This window comes from Oryza sativa, chromosome 1, assembly GCF_034140825.1.
Source record: "Oryza sativa Japonica Group chromosome 1, ASM3414082v1".
NCBI classification, from domain to species: domain Eukaryota; kingdom Viridiplantae; phylum Streptophyta; class Magnoliopsida; order Poales; family Poaceae; genus Oryza; species Oryza sativa.
The window spans coordinates 31,261,018-31,275,713 of record NC_089035.1 but is presented as its reverse complement, the minus strand read 5'-3'; the positions used below and the strand labels follow the sequence as shown (position 1 = coordinate 31,275,713).

Below are 14,696 nucleotides of genomic sequence, written 5' to 3'. Positions count from 1 at the left end.
AGTAACTTAAACATTTGTGATGTGGATTTGGGATGTTAATTTGATTTGGGATTTGGGGATATGCATGCCACTTGATTCGGGAGAAAATAAAAAAGAAAAAAAAAAGGAAAGAGGACCATCTGTACTGCTGTTATTCCCTCTTTAGTCCCGGTTGGTAACTCCAACCGGGACTAAAGATAGGGATCTTTAGTCCCGGTTATTTCACCAGGGACTAAAGATCGCTATCTTTAGTTCCGGATTCGTAGTTCCGGTTGGACAACCAGGATTAAAGGGGGTTACAAACCGGGACTAAAAAGCACTTCTCCACCCGTGTAAGCAGAAACCTTTTGCAAGCTTACCCGGTTAAATGTTGAAAATATTGTGTTACCTCTAGTCTAAGCTACAACATTGATAAAAATAAATGATCCAGCATGCAATTCACTCCAACTTAAATATTCTACAAGGATTTTTACTACTCTGGCGGAAATATACTATAGTATGACCTGGTATGTTTATTTTGGACCAAACGGTGCAGAAGGCTAGCCCGTTAACATTACTGTTCATCTCCCTATCCGTCTCCTTTCAGTCACTTTTCCACTGGCTTACGAGTTCTAACAACGTCATTTTGGACTCACCTTTGTCACTTGGCGCCTCTTTCACCTCTCGCATGGCCGCCAAAGTCCGCTCCCGGAGCTCTCTTCCACCGTCAGAATCCATGAGCCACCTCGCCTTCTCCTGAATCTCCTCCGCCGTAACGATTCCTTTGTCATAGCCTTCCACCCCCACGGCCAAACGCATCTCTTCCACCAAGAACACCTTGTTCATCCTCTGCTCCGCGTACAACGGCCATGCCAGCATGGGCACCCCCGCTGTGACCGCCTCCAACACCGAGTTCCATCCACAGTGTGACACGAACCCGCCCACCGCACCGTGCTCCAGCACCTCGCGTTGCGGTGAACACGATATGACCACGAGCCCCCTTCCCTTGGTCCGGCGTAGGAAGCCTTCCGGGAAGATGAGCGCGTCGAGGTCAGGCCCGGTTACGTGCTCCAAGCCAGGCGGGGGACGCACCACCCACAGGAACCGGTGGCCGCTCGTCTCTAGGCCGACGGCCACCTGCTTGATCTGCTCCACGCTGAACACGCCCAAGCTGCCGAAACAGAGGAACAACACGCTGGCCTTGGGCTGCGCGTCAAGCCAGGCGAGGCACTCGTGGCGCTCTGTACTGTCCTCCTCCCGCGGCTTTATCAGTGGCCCTATGCAGTGCAGCGGCGGCGTTCGACGCCCTGGGAACGTGCAGAGACCGGCGACGATGGCGTCGGCCGCGCGCCGCTCGAGGGAGTGGCAGCTATTTACCATAACACCGTGCGAGTTGCACACCTGTTCGGACAAGGCGAGGAAGTGCCTGCTGCTCACGCTGTCGCGGTCTAACTGAGACATGGGGAGGTGATCTGCCGGTATCGGTGGGATACCCGGCGCGTGCACGAGGTCACCACTGAGATCTCTGAAGCTCATGGTATTCTCCTCTTGGATGACTGGAAGGTACAGCAGAAAAGCGAGGCTAGCGATGCAAGTGGTGAGGAAGAAGTACGTCGGGATGCGGAGCTCGGCGCCAACGTCGAGGGCGCTGTAGCAGAAGAAGTCGATGATGAGGACGGCCGGGGAGGTGGACCGGAGGAAGTCACATAGATCGGGGCCGGAAGCCCGTGCAAACTCGAAGACCCGAGCGAGACACGTAATCATCAGCGGGCACGTTGCAGGGGAGCGTGGGTTGCGGGAGGCGGTGGAAGGAGAGCTCTGGGTTGGTGGCGGCGGCGTCCGCTAGGAAAGACGCGGTAGCAGCGGCGCCCCCGTCGTCCTGGCCGCCGAGGACGATGGTGACATCGATGCCGTGCGGCACGAGCAGCTTGCCGAGCTCCACCGTGGAGACCAGGTGGCCGATCATCCCCGGCGGCGGGTAGATGACAGCCAGCTTCTTCGGACTCATTTCGGGATAAGAGCGTGGACTCCGCGACTGCGATGAGAGGCTGCAGTCTCCTCACTAGTCCATCACTCAGCGGCTCAGCGCACTTAATTTCAGCTTAGTGTTTTTTTTATATAAAATCTATTTAGAGAGGCCTCTCAATTTTGCCTTATCTAGCCACGCCTAAACATGGAGAAATCTAGCTACTACATGGTACTACATGCATGCTTTTTTAATATACATGTACGTCCTTTTCCTCTTCAAACAAAGTTTTCTCTCAAATTACCTATCCGATCTACCATCCGATTACACCATTGTGTTCGTTACAATTAAATCTTCACAACAAGATCTTACATGAATATATTACGATGAAAAATATTTATATTTGTAAATTACTTAAGTTACTTTTATCATATATATATATATATATATATACACACACACACATAGTTACTTTTAGAGTTGACTAAATTACTTCTTAGACATATAAAAGTAAATTTAATAGAGTTTAAAAGTAATTTACATATATATATTATAAAAGTAACTTAAAACAAAACGGAAGTAATTTTGTTTGGACGTTAGAAGTAAATTCGTTTTAGGGATAAAAATATGAATTTATTTAGAAATTAAATTTAATTAGCACAGATCAACACACATAAGTTTAACAATTTTTTAAAAGTAACTTCAATATTAATTGGAAGTAACTTTTGCATAGTTCAAAAGTAACTATCTATAAATCTGTTTAATTATCGATTTTTTTTTTCTTTCATTTTTATTTTTCATGTAGAATGAGAAAAGAAGATACTATTGTATTTTTCAAGTTGAAAGAAGATACTAGATGGAGTACAAACTAGCTACCACTAGCTGTGTAGTTACATCCAATTAAAAAAGACATTCATTTTTGTTATAAGTTACTTCTATAATATATGTAAATTACTTTTAGGCTTCATGAATTTACTTTTACATGTCTAAGAAGTTATTTAGTGAAATCTAAAAGTAATTTAGATATATTATAAAAGTAATTTATAATTTTTTATCAGAATATAATCATGTGAGATCTTGTTATAAAGATTTAATTGTTACAAACACAACGGTGTAATCGGATCGTAGATCGGATGAGTAGTTTAAGAGAAAATTGTATTTGAAGTATAAGTGGATAATGTCTCTCATAGATAGAGTGGTAGCTGGTTTAGACAAACTAGTTACCACTAGCAATGTAATCACGTTCTTTTTTTTAATACTCGCGTGTCGCGTGTGCTTCACTCGAATTGGAACCTCAACTGTTACAGTCTGCTCTCGGTTCCCAACTCCTCTCTTTTATTTTCCACGCGCATGCTTTTTAAACTAATAAACGGTACGTTTTTTAAAAAATTTTCTATACGAAAATTGTTTAAAAAATCAAATTAATTTATTTTTTTTAAAAAAAATTAGCTAATACTTAATTAATCATGCGCTAATGGTATGCTCCATTTTCCGTGCGAAGAAAATGGCTTCCCAACCCCAAATTACAAACACAGCTAAACCAATCTAATACTGAGGCCATGTTTAGTTCCTCCTCCATTTTTTTTTACCTACACGGACGCACATTTAAAATATTAAACGTAGACTAATAACAAAACAAATTATAGATTTCGTCTGTAAACTGCGAGACGAATTTATTAAGCCTAATTAATCCTTCATTAGCAAATATTTACTGTAGCACTACATTGTCAAATCATGGCGTAATTAGGCTCAAAAGATTCATCTCGTAATTTACATGCAAACTGTGTAATTAGTTTTTTGTTAACCTTTAATGTTCCATGCATATATATATCCTAACATTTGATATGATGAAATTTTTGGAAGTTTGAACGAACTAAACACACCCCACCTGAATGTGATTTATTTTAGTATTATAAATCTGAACATACATCTATTCAGATTTATCATACTAGAATATTCCATATGCAATTCTAGATATTCGTTTTTTTTATCAGAGATGGCAACTAGACCGACTGGCCTAGGAATGAACTTCTCTGGTCCATGAATCGATTGCCCAAGGAATGAACTGGGTCTGGTCCATGATTCGTTTGGCCAATAGTAAATGACTATTATTGTTTCGACAAAAAAAATAAATGACTATTATAACGCGGCCACGTGACTGATGGGGTCTGGAGGAAGACACGGCACATGAGAGAAACAAGCGTTCTGTTCTGTAATTACACGTATGAAAATGGAAGAGTCAACTGGCAGTTGTGGACTCGTGGTGCAGCATATGACACGTGATTATTTACTATTTCGGATTTTACCTAATCTCGTGTTGTGTCCTTTGTGATCTTTTCTTTAAAATATTTTCATTATTTATCTTAAATTTAGTTATTTCTAAATTGTATTTCTACTTAAACTCTTATTTCTATTTTTCTAATTCCAGAATTTACTTATTATTTAAACTTTTAGTTAATATCGTATTGTGTTTTACATGGACAGTTGTTTCAATATTTCTTGTTTATTATTCTGAATTTTAGTTAACTTTAAATTGTATTTCTATAAAAATTCTTATTTTCTTTTTCTAATTTTAGAATCTTTTTATTTTAAATTTTAGTTAATCTTGGGTTGTATTCTAGATTGTATCATGTTTCAATATTCTTTTTTTATTTCGAATTTTAGTCATTTTCTAAATTGTATTTCTAGTTGGACCCTTCTTTTTATTTTTTTATTAATTTTGGGATCTTTTTTATTTTTATTTTAAATTTCAATTAATCTCGTATTATGTTCTACATGTTGACAAACTATACCGCGTACTGGACTTGAACGGTACGGGAATTATTGGAACTATGGTGTACACAAGATTGCAGTAATAGAGATGGGGGATATGGATTTTTATATAGGTTCGGACATCTTAACTGATAGGTAATAACCCTAATCCTATTGGTCGAAGCCAGTGTTTCCTTTATATATCAGTATCACATAAGTACAATACTTGAGATGACCTAATCCAATCTCTATCGGCTTGGCAACATGGAGCTTTCATACGTAATCGACGGGTAGTATAGTATTCTCCCTCGAATATGAACTCGGCGAGATTGGAGTTATCTCTAGATTCCTCATGCCAGTCCCTGTGGCTCCTACATTAGGTTTGGTTAGATCTGTATTGGCTTGTGTTGGTCTCTCCCCTCTTCCTAGAGGGTCTAGTATTTATACCTCCCCTTTTCAAATAGAACTACGAAGACAAGTACAGATACAATATATCTGAGCAGTCTTTGTAGTGTCCGAATAAAACTCTGCTTTTCCTTCCTTGTCCGGAATAACTTTCATAATTGAGACATGATTCCGTATAAAACTTGATATATGGTGGGTCCCGCCAAGTCTAATCCAAGATTATTGGGTCTGTCTTATTTATAACGCTAACACTACATTAGACATTTTTAATTATTCCTTATATTTTATTCTAAATTTTAGTTATTTCTAAATTGTAATCTTACTTGAACTATATTTTTTTATTAATGTGGGAACTTTCAACCTCAACAACAAACGTGGTGTCCACTTTCAAGTTTGTTTTAATAATACCATAGATAGATAAATGATATAACATGCAACTCACTCTAATTTAAATGTGCCACTATACTCTACCATACCTATTGTATTGAATTTTACCACCCTCGTAGAAAAGAAAGCTAAAGCGAACTACTGTAACATGTAACATATGACCTGGTCTGTTCATTTTAAATCAATTGGTGGAGAAGGCTAGCCCATGAACACCACTGTTCATATCTGCATCCTTCTCTCTTTCATAAGCTTTTCTGCTGACTTATGAGTTATTGTAGTTTTTCCACTGACTTGTGAGTTGTAACAACGCTATTTTGAACTCTCCTTTGTCACTTAACGCCTCTTTCACCTCCCACATGGCTGCCAAACTCCGCTCTCGGAGCTCTCTTCCACCGTTTGAATCCATGATCCACCTCGCCTTCTCCTGAATCTCCTCTGCTGTAACGACCCCTTTATCATACCCTTCCACCGCCACGGCCAAGCGCATCTCTTCTACCAAGAACACCTTGTTCATCCTCTGCTCCGCGTACAACGGCCATGCCAGCATGGGCACTCCCGCTGTGAGCGCCTCCAGCATCGAGTTCCATCCACAGTGTGTCACGAACCCGCCCACCGCGCTATGCTCCAGCACCTTGCGTTGCGGTGCCCACGACATGACCACGAGCCCCCTTCCCTTGGTCCGGCGAAGGAAGCCTTCCGGGAAGGGGGCTTTTTCCACGCGCATGCTTTTTAAACTAATAAACGATACGTTTTTTACAAAAATTTTCTATACGAATGTTGTTTTTAAAAAAATCAAATTAATTCATTTTTGAAAAAAAATTAGCTAATACTTAATTAATCACGCGCTAATGGTATGCTCCATTTTCCGTGCGAAGAAGATGGCTTCCCAACCCCAAATTACAATCACAGCTGAACCAATCTAATACTGAGGCCATGTTTAGTTCCTCCTCCATTTTTTTACATATACGAACGCACATTTAAAATATTAAACGTAGACTAATAACAAAACAAATTATAGATTTCGCCTGTAAACTGCGAGACGAATTTATTAAGCCTAATTAATCCGTCATTAGCAAATATTTACTGTAGCATCACATTGTCAAATCATGATGGAATTAGGCTCAAAAGATTCATCTCGCAATTTATATGCAAACTATGTAATTGTTTTTTTCGTTAACATTTAATGCTTCATGCATGTGTCCAAACATTTGATATGACGAAATTTTGGAAATTTGAAGGGAACTAAACACACTTGAATGTGATTTATTTTAGAACTATAAATCTGAACATATATTTATTCAGATTCATTATAATAGAATATGCCTTATGCAATTCTAGATATTCGTTTTTTTTAACAGAGGTGGCAACTAGACCGACTGGCCTAGGAATGAACTTCTCTGCTCCGTGAATCGATTGCCCAAGGAATGAACTGGGTCTGGTCCATTAATCGTTTGGTCAATAGTAAATGACTATTATTGTTTCGACAAAAAAATAAATGACTATTATGACGCGGCCACGTGACTGAAGACACGGCACATGAGAGAAACAAGCGTTCTGTTCTGTAATTACACGTATGAAAATGGAAGAGTCAACTAACAACTGGCAGTTGTGGACTCGTGGTGCAGCATAGGACACGTGATTATTTACTATTTCGGATTTTACCTAATCTCGTGTTGTGTCCTTTATGATCTTTTCTTTAAAATATTTTCATTATTTATCTTAAATTTAGTTATTTCTAAATTGTATTTCTACTTAAACTCTTATTTCTATTTTTCTAATTCCAGAATTTATTTATTTATTAAACTTTTAGTTAATATCGTCTTGTGTTTTACATGGACGGTTGTTTCAATATTTGTTGCCTATTATTCTGAATTTTATTTAACTTTAAATTGTATTTCTATGAAAATTCTTGTTTTTCTTTTTCTAATTTTATAATCTTTTTATTTTAAAATTTAGTTAATCTCAGGTTGTATTCTAGATTGTATCATGTTTCAATATTCTTTTTTGGGGCTGCTATATAACGGTATCCTGTTTTCGAACGGGATGATCCACGTTTCAGGTATTAGACGATTCTATACACGTTTCAGGTGATACCTGCAAGTATCATGTGATACTTATCAGGTATCATGCGATTTTCTACCACATATCGCGTGATACTCGCGAGGTATCATGTGAAACCTGTCAGCTATGAGATGATTTCAACCACGTATCGCGTGATACTCACGAGGTATCATGCGATACCTGTCATGTATCAGACAATTTTTACCATGAATCACGTGATACCCGCGAGGTATCAGACGATTTCTACCATGTATCACGTGATACTTGCGAGGTATCGGATGATACCTATCAGGTATCAGGTGATTCCTACTAGATATAGTTGGGCATCCCGTTGGGGGAGGACCACCCCGAGGACGGCGACGGCGGCGGCAGAGGACGAGCGCGGCGGTAGCGGGGACGGGCGCGGCGGCAGTGGGGGATGGGCGTGGCGGCGGCGGCGGCGGCGACGGCGGCGGTGGCGGCGACGACGGCGGCGTCAACAGGGGATGGACGCCGCGGCGGCGGTGGCGGGGGACAGCGACGGCGTCGACGGGGGACAGGCATGGCGGCGGCGGAGGAGGAGGCGACTGGGACGGGCGCCGCAGCGAAGGGGGGACGGCGACGGCGGCAAGTGAGTGTATGGATAAGAATCGCGTGTGGAGAGGAGCTATCCCGTTGGGGGACGGTATCCCGTCCCCTAGCATTGTCGTTCTTTTTTTTATTTCGAATTTTAGTCATTTTCTAAATTGTATTTCTAGTTGAACCCTTCTTTTTATTTTTTTTATTAATTTTGGGATCTTTTTTATTTTTATTTCAATTTTCAATTAATCTCGTATTATGTTCTATATGTTGACAAACTATACCCGCATACTGGACTTGTACAGTACGGGGATCGTTGGAACTATGGTATACGCAAGATTACAGTAATAGAGATGGGGGATATGGATTTTTATATAGGTTCGGACACCTTAACTGATAGGTAATAGCCCTAATCCTATTGGCCGAAGCCGGTGTTTTCTTTATATACCAGTATCACATGAGTATAATACTTGGGATGACCTAATCTAATCTCTATCGGCTTGGCGACATGGAGCTCTCATACGTAATCGACGGGTAGTATAGTATTCTTCCTCGAATATAAACTCGGCGAGATTGGAGTTATCTCTAGATTCCTCATGTCAGTCCCTGTGGCTCCTACATTAGGTTTGGCTAGATCTGTATTGGCTTGTGTTGGTCTCTCCCCTCTTCCTAGAGGGTCTTGTATTTATACCTCTCCTTTTCAAATAGAACTACGGAGACAAGTACATATACAATATATCCGAGTAGTATTTGTAGTGCCCGAATGAAACTCTACTTTTCCTTTCTTATCTGGAATAACTTTCATAATTGAGACATGATTCCGTATAAAACTTGATATATGGTGGGTCCCGCCAAGTCTAACCCAAGATTATTGGGTCTGCCTTATTTATAATGCTAACACTACATTAGATATTTTTAATCATTCCTAATATTTTATTCTAAATTTTAGTTATTTCTAAATTGTAATCTTACTTGAACTATATTTTTTTTAATTAATGTGGGAACTTTCAACCTCCACAACAAACGTGGTGTCCACTTTCAAGTTTGTTTTAATAATATCATAGATAGATAAATGATATAACATGCAACTCACTCTAATTTAAATGTGCCACTATACTCTACCATACATACCGTATTGAATTTTACCACCCTGATAGAAAAGAATGCTATAGCGAACTACTGTAGCATATGACCTGGTTTGTTCATTTTACATGGGTAATTTGGAACCATGCCATTATAATTTTTTAAAGTTTGAGATATGCCATCGGTATCTCAATGATATATAGGACCCACACGAGTCAATGACATGTGGATCAGGATGACATATGTCAAATTTTATAAAATTATAATGGCATGGTTACAATTTTCCCTTAAATCAAATGGTGGAGAAGGCTAGCCCATGAACACCACTGTTCATATCTCCATCCTTCTCTCTCAGAAGCTTTTCTGCTGACTTATGAGTTATTGTAGTTTTTCCACTGACTTGTGAGTTGTAACAACGCTATTTTGAACTCTCCTTTGTCACTTAACGCCTCTTTCACCTCCCGCATGGCTGCCAAAGTCCGCTCTCGGAGCTCTCTTCCACCGTCCGAATCCATAATCCACCTCGCCTTCTCCTGAATCTCCTCTGCTGTAACGACCCCTTTGTCATACCCTTCCACCGCCACGGCCAAGCGCATCTCTTCCACCAAGAACACCTTGTTCATCCTCTGCTCCGCGTATAACGGCCATGCCAGCATGGGCACCCCCGCTGTGACCGCCTCTAACACCGAGTTCCATCCACAGTGTGTCACGAACCCACCCACCGCACCATGCTCCAGCACCTCGCGTTGCGGTGCCCACGACATGACCACGAGCCCCCTTCCCTTGGTCCGGCGAAGGAAGCCTTCCGGGAAGATGAGGGCTTCGAGGTCGGGCCCGGTAACGTGCTCGAAGCCAGGCGGGCGACGCACCACCCACAGGAACCGGTGGCCGCTCGTCTCCAGGCCGACGGCCACCTGCTTGATCTGCTCCACGCTGAACACGCCCATGCTGCCGAAACAGAGGAACAACACGCTGTCCTTGGGCTGCGCGTCCAGCCAGGCGAGGCACTCATGGCGCTCTGCGCTGTCGTCCTCCCGCGGCTTTATCAGTGGCCCTATGCAGTGCAACGGCGGCGTTCGACGCCCTGGGAATGTGCAGAGGCCGGCGACGACGGCGTCAGCGGCGCGCCGCTCGAGGGACCGGCAGCTGTTCACCATAACACCGTGCGCGTTGCACACCTGTTCGGACAAGGCGAGGAAGTGATTGCTGCTCATGCTGTCGCGGTCGAACTGAGACCTGGGGAGGTGGTCGGCTGGTATCGGCGGGATCCCCGGCGCGTGCACGAGGTCACCACCGAGATCTCTGAAGCTCAGGGTATTCTCCCCCTGGACGACGGGAAGGTACAGCATGAAAGCGACGCTGGCGATGCAAGTGGTGAGGAAGAAGTAGGTCGGAATGCCGAGCTCGGCGCCGATGTTCAGGGCGCTGTAGCAGAAGAAGTCGATGATGAGGACGGCCGGGGAGGTGGACCGGAGAAAGTCACGTAGATCAGGGCCGGAAGAGCGTGCGAACTCGAAGATCCGAGACACGTAATCATCGGCGGGCACGTCGCATTGGAGCGTGGGTTGAGGGAGGCGATGGAAGGAGAGCTCCGGGTTGGCGGCCGCGGCTTCCGCCAGGAAAGACGTGGTAGCAGTAGCAGCGGCCTCCTTTTCGTCATGACCACCGAGGACGATGGTGATGTCGAGGCCTTGCGCCGCGAGCAGCTTTCCGAGCTCCACCGTGGAGACCAAGTGGCTGATCATCCCCGGCGGCGGGTAGATGACAGCCAGCTTCTTCGGACTCATTTCGGAACAGGGGATGGGACTCCGCGACTGTGATGAGAGGCTGCAGTCTGATGCGCTCATGGAATTGGGAAAAGCTTGTCAGCTTGCGTTGACTCTCCTCACGGCTCAGGCGCTCAGCGCAGTGTGCTGCTTAACGATAGCGTAGTGTGTTTCCTCTTGTAGTCTCATGTGCTTCACTCCGAACCGCAAACGTTACCTAACCTGGCAATCTGCCATCAAGACCGACTGGCGGCCTAGGAAATGACCTACCCTGCACTAAAAGAAAAAACATTTTTTCAGACGGTCAAAAGCAATTTTTATAGGCGGAGGAGAGGACCGCCTGCAGACTGACGACAGTGAAAATCATCCATTTTTGCAAGCGGGCGAATGGCCCGCTTGCGAAAATCCAATAAAAAAAATCGCCTCCCCCGGCCTCCCTCCGGCCGGATCTGGGAGGGGATGCCGGGGAGCCGCCGCCGCCGCACCGGGAGAGGGCCGCCGCAGGAGGGGAGACGCCCACGTTGCAGCCGCCGCCGCTGCCCTCCCCCGGCCTCCCTTCGGCCGGATCTGGGAGGGAGGAGGGAGGCCGGGGAGCCGCTGCCGCCGCACCGGGGCGCCGCCGCGTCCGCACGCGCCACCGCCGCCGCCCTCCCGCGGCCTACCTTCGGCCGGATCTGGGAGGGAGGAGGGAGGCCGGGGAGCCGCTGCCGCCGCACCGGGGCGCCGCCGCGTCCGCACGCGCCACCGCCGCCGCCCTCCCGCGGCCTACCTCCGGCCGGATCTGGGAGGGGAGGCCGGGGAGCCGCCGCCACCGCACCGGGTCGCCGCCGCGTCCGCATGCGCCACCGCCGCCGCCCTCCCGCGGCCTCCCTCCGGCCGGATCTGGGAGGGGAGGCCGGGGAACCACGTAGCCGCAGCCGTAGCCGCCCTCCCCCGGCTTCCCTCCGGCCGGATCTGGGAGGGGAGGCCAGGGAGCCGCCGCCGTCGCCACACCGGGTCGCCGCCGCGTCCGCGGCCGCCTCCGCCGCCGGTGGAGGGAGGGAGGGGAGGGGATGGGGTGCTGAAAAGCCGGTGGTGGAGGGAGAGAGAGTTGAGAAGATAGAAATGAGTGGTGGGGAGGGGGTTGGAGCAATAGATAAGGATCAAAGTTTTTTTTCGGTAGGTACGATTTTTGCAGGATTTTCGCAGACGGACAACGAATTTCACCCCGATTTATATTTTTGTTGGCGGTCATTTGACTCCCAGGCTCATGTCCGCCTGCGAAAAAAAGACTCCTACGTTAGAAAAAAAATACTTTTTTAGTAGTGCTGGTACGTGAATTAAGGCCGGGAAATGACTATTATGACGCGGCCGCGTGATTGTATCGCTGTCTGGAGGACGACATGGTAGAGGGGAGAAACATGCATGCCTGTGCTACATGAAATGAGGCAGTTATGGACTTGTGGTGCAGTCTTTGACACGTGATAATTAACAAGTGTCCTTTGTCCACCGTTGTTAAATCGAGATGGAGGAAATCGAAATAGCGGTGGACTCCAGTTTTACGATATCTCCAACCAGAAACTATCAATTAGTTTTCATATTTGCCATGTCACATAGATATTATGTGTAGAAATTATATATCCAATGGATAGTGTTTTCAAATTAATTTTCATCTAGTTACCTCTTTTCTCTCTTCTTTTATCTATTTATTCCTTTATTTTCTTTCTTAATTCTTGTGTAGATATGGTTTCTTCTTGTTTTTTTTTTACCCATCTTCTCATTAACTTTCTTGCCATTGTAACAATGTATTTAATGTTATGGACACTAGATGACATGGAGAACTGGGGATGTCGCCCTTAGTCCTTTACGGTAGTAGAGACAAGGAGAATCGAAACATACGCCAATGGCAGCAGCATCGGTGTCGACATCATGTTATTACACTTTAACTATCATTAACTCAGGATTACCCGCAAATATTTTTTAATTAAATTGCACCTAACGTTACAACAATGTATTCCTTCCAAGATAAATCCAACTATAGAGATGAATATGGACACGAGTAGTAGATAGGGGTAATCTATTAAATTAAGAATTTTACTATAAATGCAATAACTTAGCAAATAGACATGTTTTAGTTAAAAGAAAAAACTTAACAACTTAATATTTGGTACAAGAATTTGGCTAGATATGTGTTGTTCTTGTTAACAAGTACTAAGTGAGATTTTTCACGATGTCAATATACCATCACATCACACAGAAATCATATGGATATTAATCCATTACAATATCTATCTATCTATCTATTATATTGTTAAAACAACCTTGAAAGAAGTCACTACGTTTACTGTGGAGGCTAGAAATTACCACATTAATCAGAAAAAAAAGGAAAATATACACCATTGAATTATGATATATTGATAGATCTATAATTTAACCATTGTGATTGATTGGACAAATATAAGTAAGAGTCCTACTCAAACTCTGTGAAAAAAAACTGTGCAGCAAAAAAAAAGTCCAAGTTCTATTCAGACTCTCAAGTCCCAACCGGACAACACTGACATCTAACACGTTCTTTTTTAAAAAATCAGAGAAGCTCAGTAAAACAAAAAAAAAAAATCAATCCTCCTGCTTGGCAGTCTGCCAAATATTATATACGGACATAAAAAAAAGAAAAAAAATCTGCTCCAATTCATGGTGGACATACGTTATCTTTACTATTATAAAAATTGAATATGTTTTTGCCGAGATTTTGGTACGTCATTCGTGTCTGAGTTAGTTTCTAACCTCTACCATTATAAAAATTGAAGATGTTTTTACCGGTACTTTGGTATGTCATCCGTGTTTGAGTCGATTTTTTAATTTTATGTTATCTACTAAAATTTACGTTGTCTGTTAAAAAGAAAAAAAAATGTGTCTGACTCAAAAGCGATTAAAAACAACCTTCTGTCGTCACTCGTCAGTAAAAATAGAAAAAAAAACATCTAGAGTCCGACTTCGGTAAAAAGTCTCGCCACTTGTATTTTTCCGACTTTTTGCATGCGAAAGAGTTTTTTTTTTCGCACGCATTTAGGCTCTTGGTTTTTTTTATCCGTTTTTTAATCCGATCGCGCCTCCCGGGCACTTTTGTTTTTTTTGTCAATTTTTTATCACCGGTTTTTTCTCCCGTGCGATTTTTGTTTTTCTCATCTGGTTTTTTAATCCGATCATTCGCCGCACGCCTCCCGAGTTGAACCCTGGCGCCGTGCCGCCACCATATCGATTGTGCGTTTTCTCCTCCAATTTGATTGCAAAAATCGATTCCTCGTTCCTCCCTCATCATTTTCTCCATTATTTTCCCTTTCGATTCGGTTTTAATTTATCGGATTTAATCTCCTTTAACAATTGCTGATGATGACGGCGATCTTCCCCGATCATTTTTAGCCCGAGTTTTGCACTCTGATTTTAGAAAAAAAATGAAAAGAGGAGATCGTGGATAAAAAAACCTCAACCAATTTTGGGTGATCGAGAAAGATTCGGCCGGATTTCCGGATTTGATGGGGAAACAAAGAGTTTTACACTCTGATTTTGGAAAAAACGGGAAGAGAAGATCGAGTGGATTAAAAACCCTCGATCAATTTTGGGTGATCGAGAAAGATTCGACCAGATTTGATGGGGGAGATTTGCTCCGGCAACCGTACGGCCACGGGACTAGCAACCGTACTGCCACGCCACGGGACTATCTTCGGGAGACTGGCCTAAGGCTAAAATGGAAGGAAGGCTATTGACCCTAAACCCATGAAAAA

The 14,696-nt window shown here is 43.6% G+C and overlaps 2 protein-coding genes and 1 pseudogene across 2 annotated transcripts; all 3 read right to left on the bottom strand.

Annotated features, from left to right (window-relative positions):
- Positions 1-349: 349 nt before the first annotated feature.
- On the bottom strand, positions 350-2,244 carry LOC4324168 (anthocyanidin 5,3-O-glucosyltransferase-like; annotated as a pseudogene).
- Positions 2,245-5,729: 3,485 nt separating this feature from the next.
- On the bottom strand, positions 5,730-6,191 carry LOC107281084 (UDP-glycosyltransferase 13-like). Its single transcript, XM_015783682.3, has one exon. The coding sequence runs from the start codon at positions 6,189-6,191 to the stop codon at positions 5,730-5,732; it is 462 nt and encodes a 153-aa protein (XP_015639168.1).
- A 2,926-nt stretch (positions 6,192-9,117) lies between these two features.
- Positions 9,118-11,903, bottom strand: LOC4324167 (anthocyanidin 5,3-O-glucosyltransferase). Its single transcript, XM_015779554.3, has 2 exons — positions 11,705-11,903; positions 9,118-11,597 (listed from the first exon to the last, which is right to left on the bottom strand). Exon 2 carries the CDS (start codon positions 11,014-11,016, stop codon positions 9,541-9,543), a length of 1,476 nt encoding a protein of 491 aa, XP_015635040.1. The 5' UTR covers positions 11,017-11,597; positions 11,705-11,903; the 3' UTR covers positions 9,118-9,540.
- Between the last annotated feature and the right edge of the window lie 2,793 nt (positions 11,904-14,696).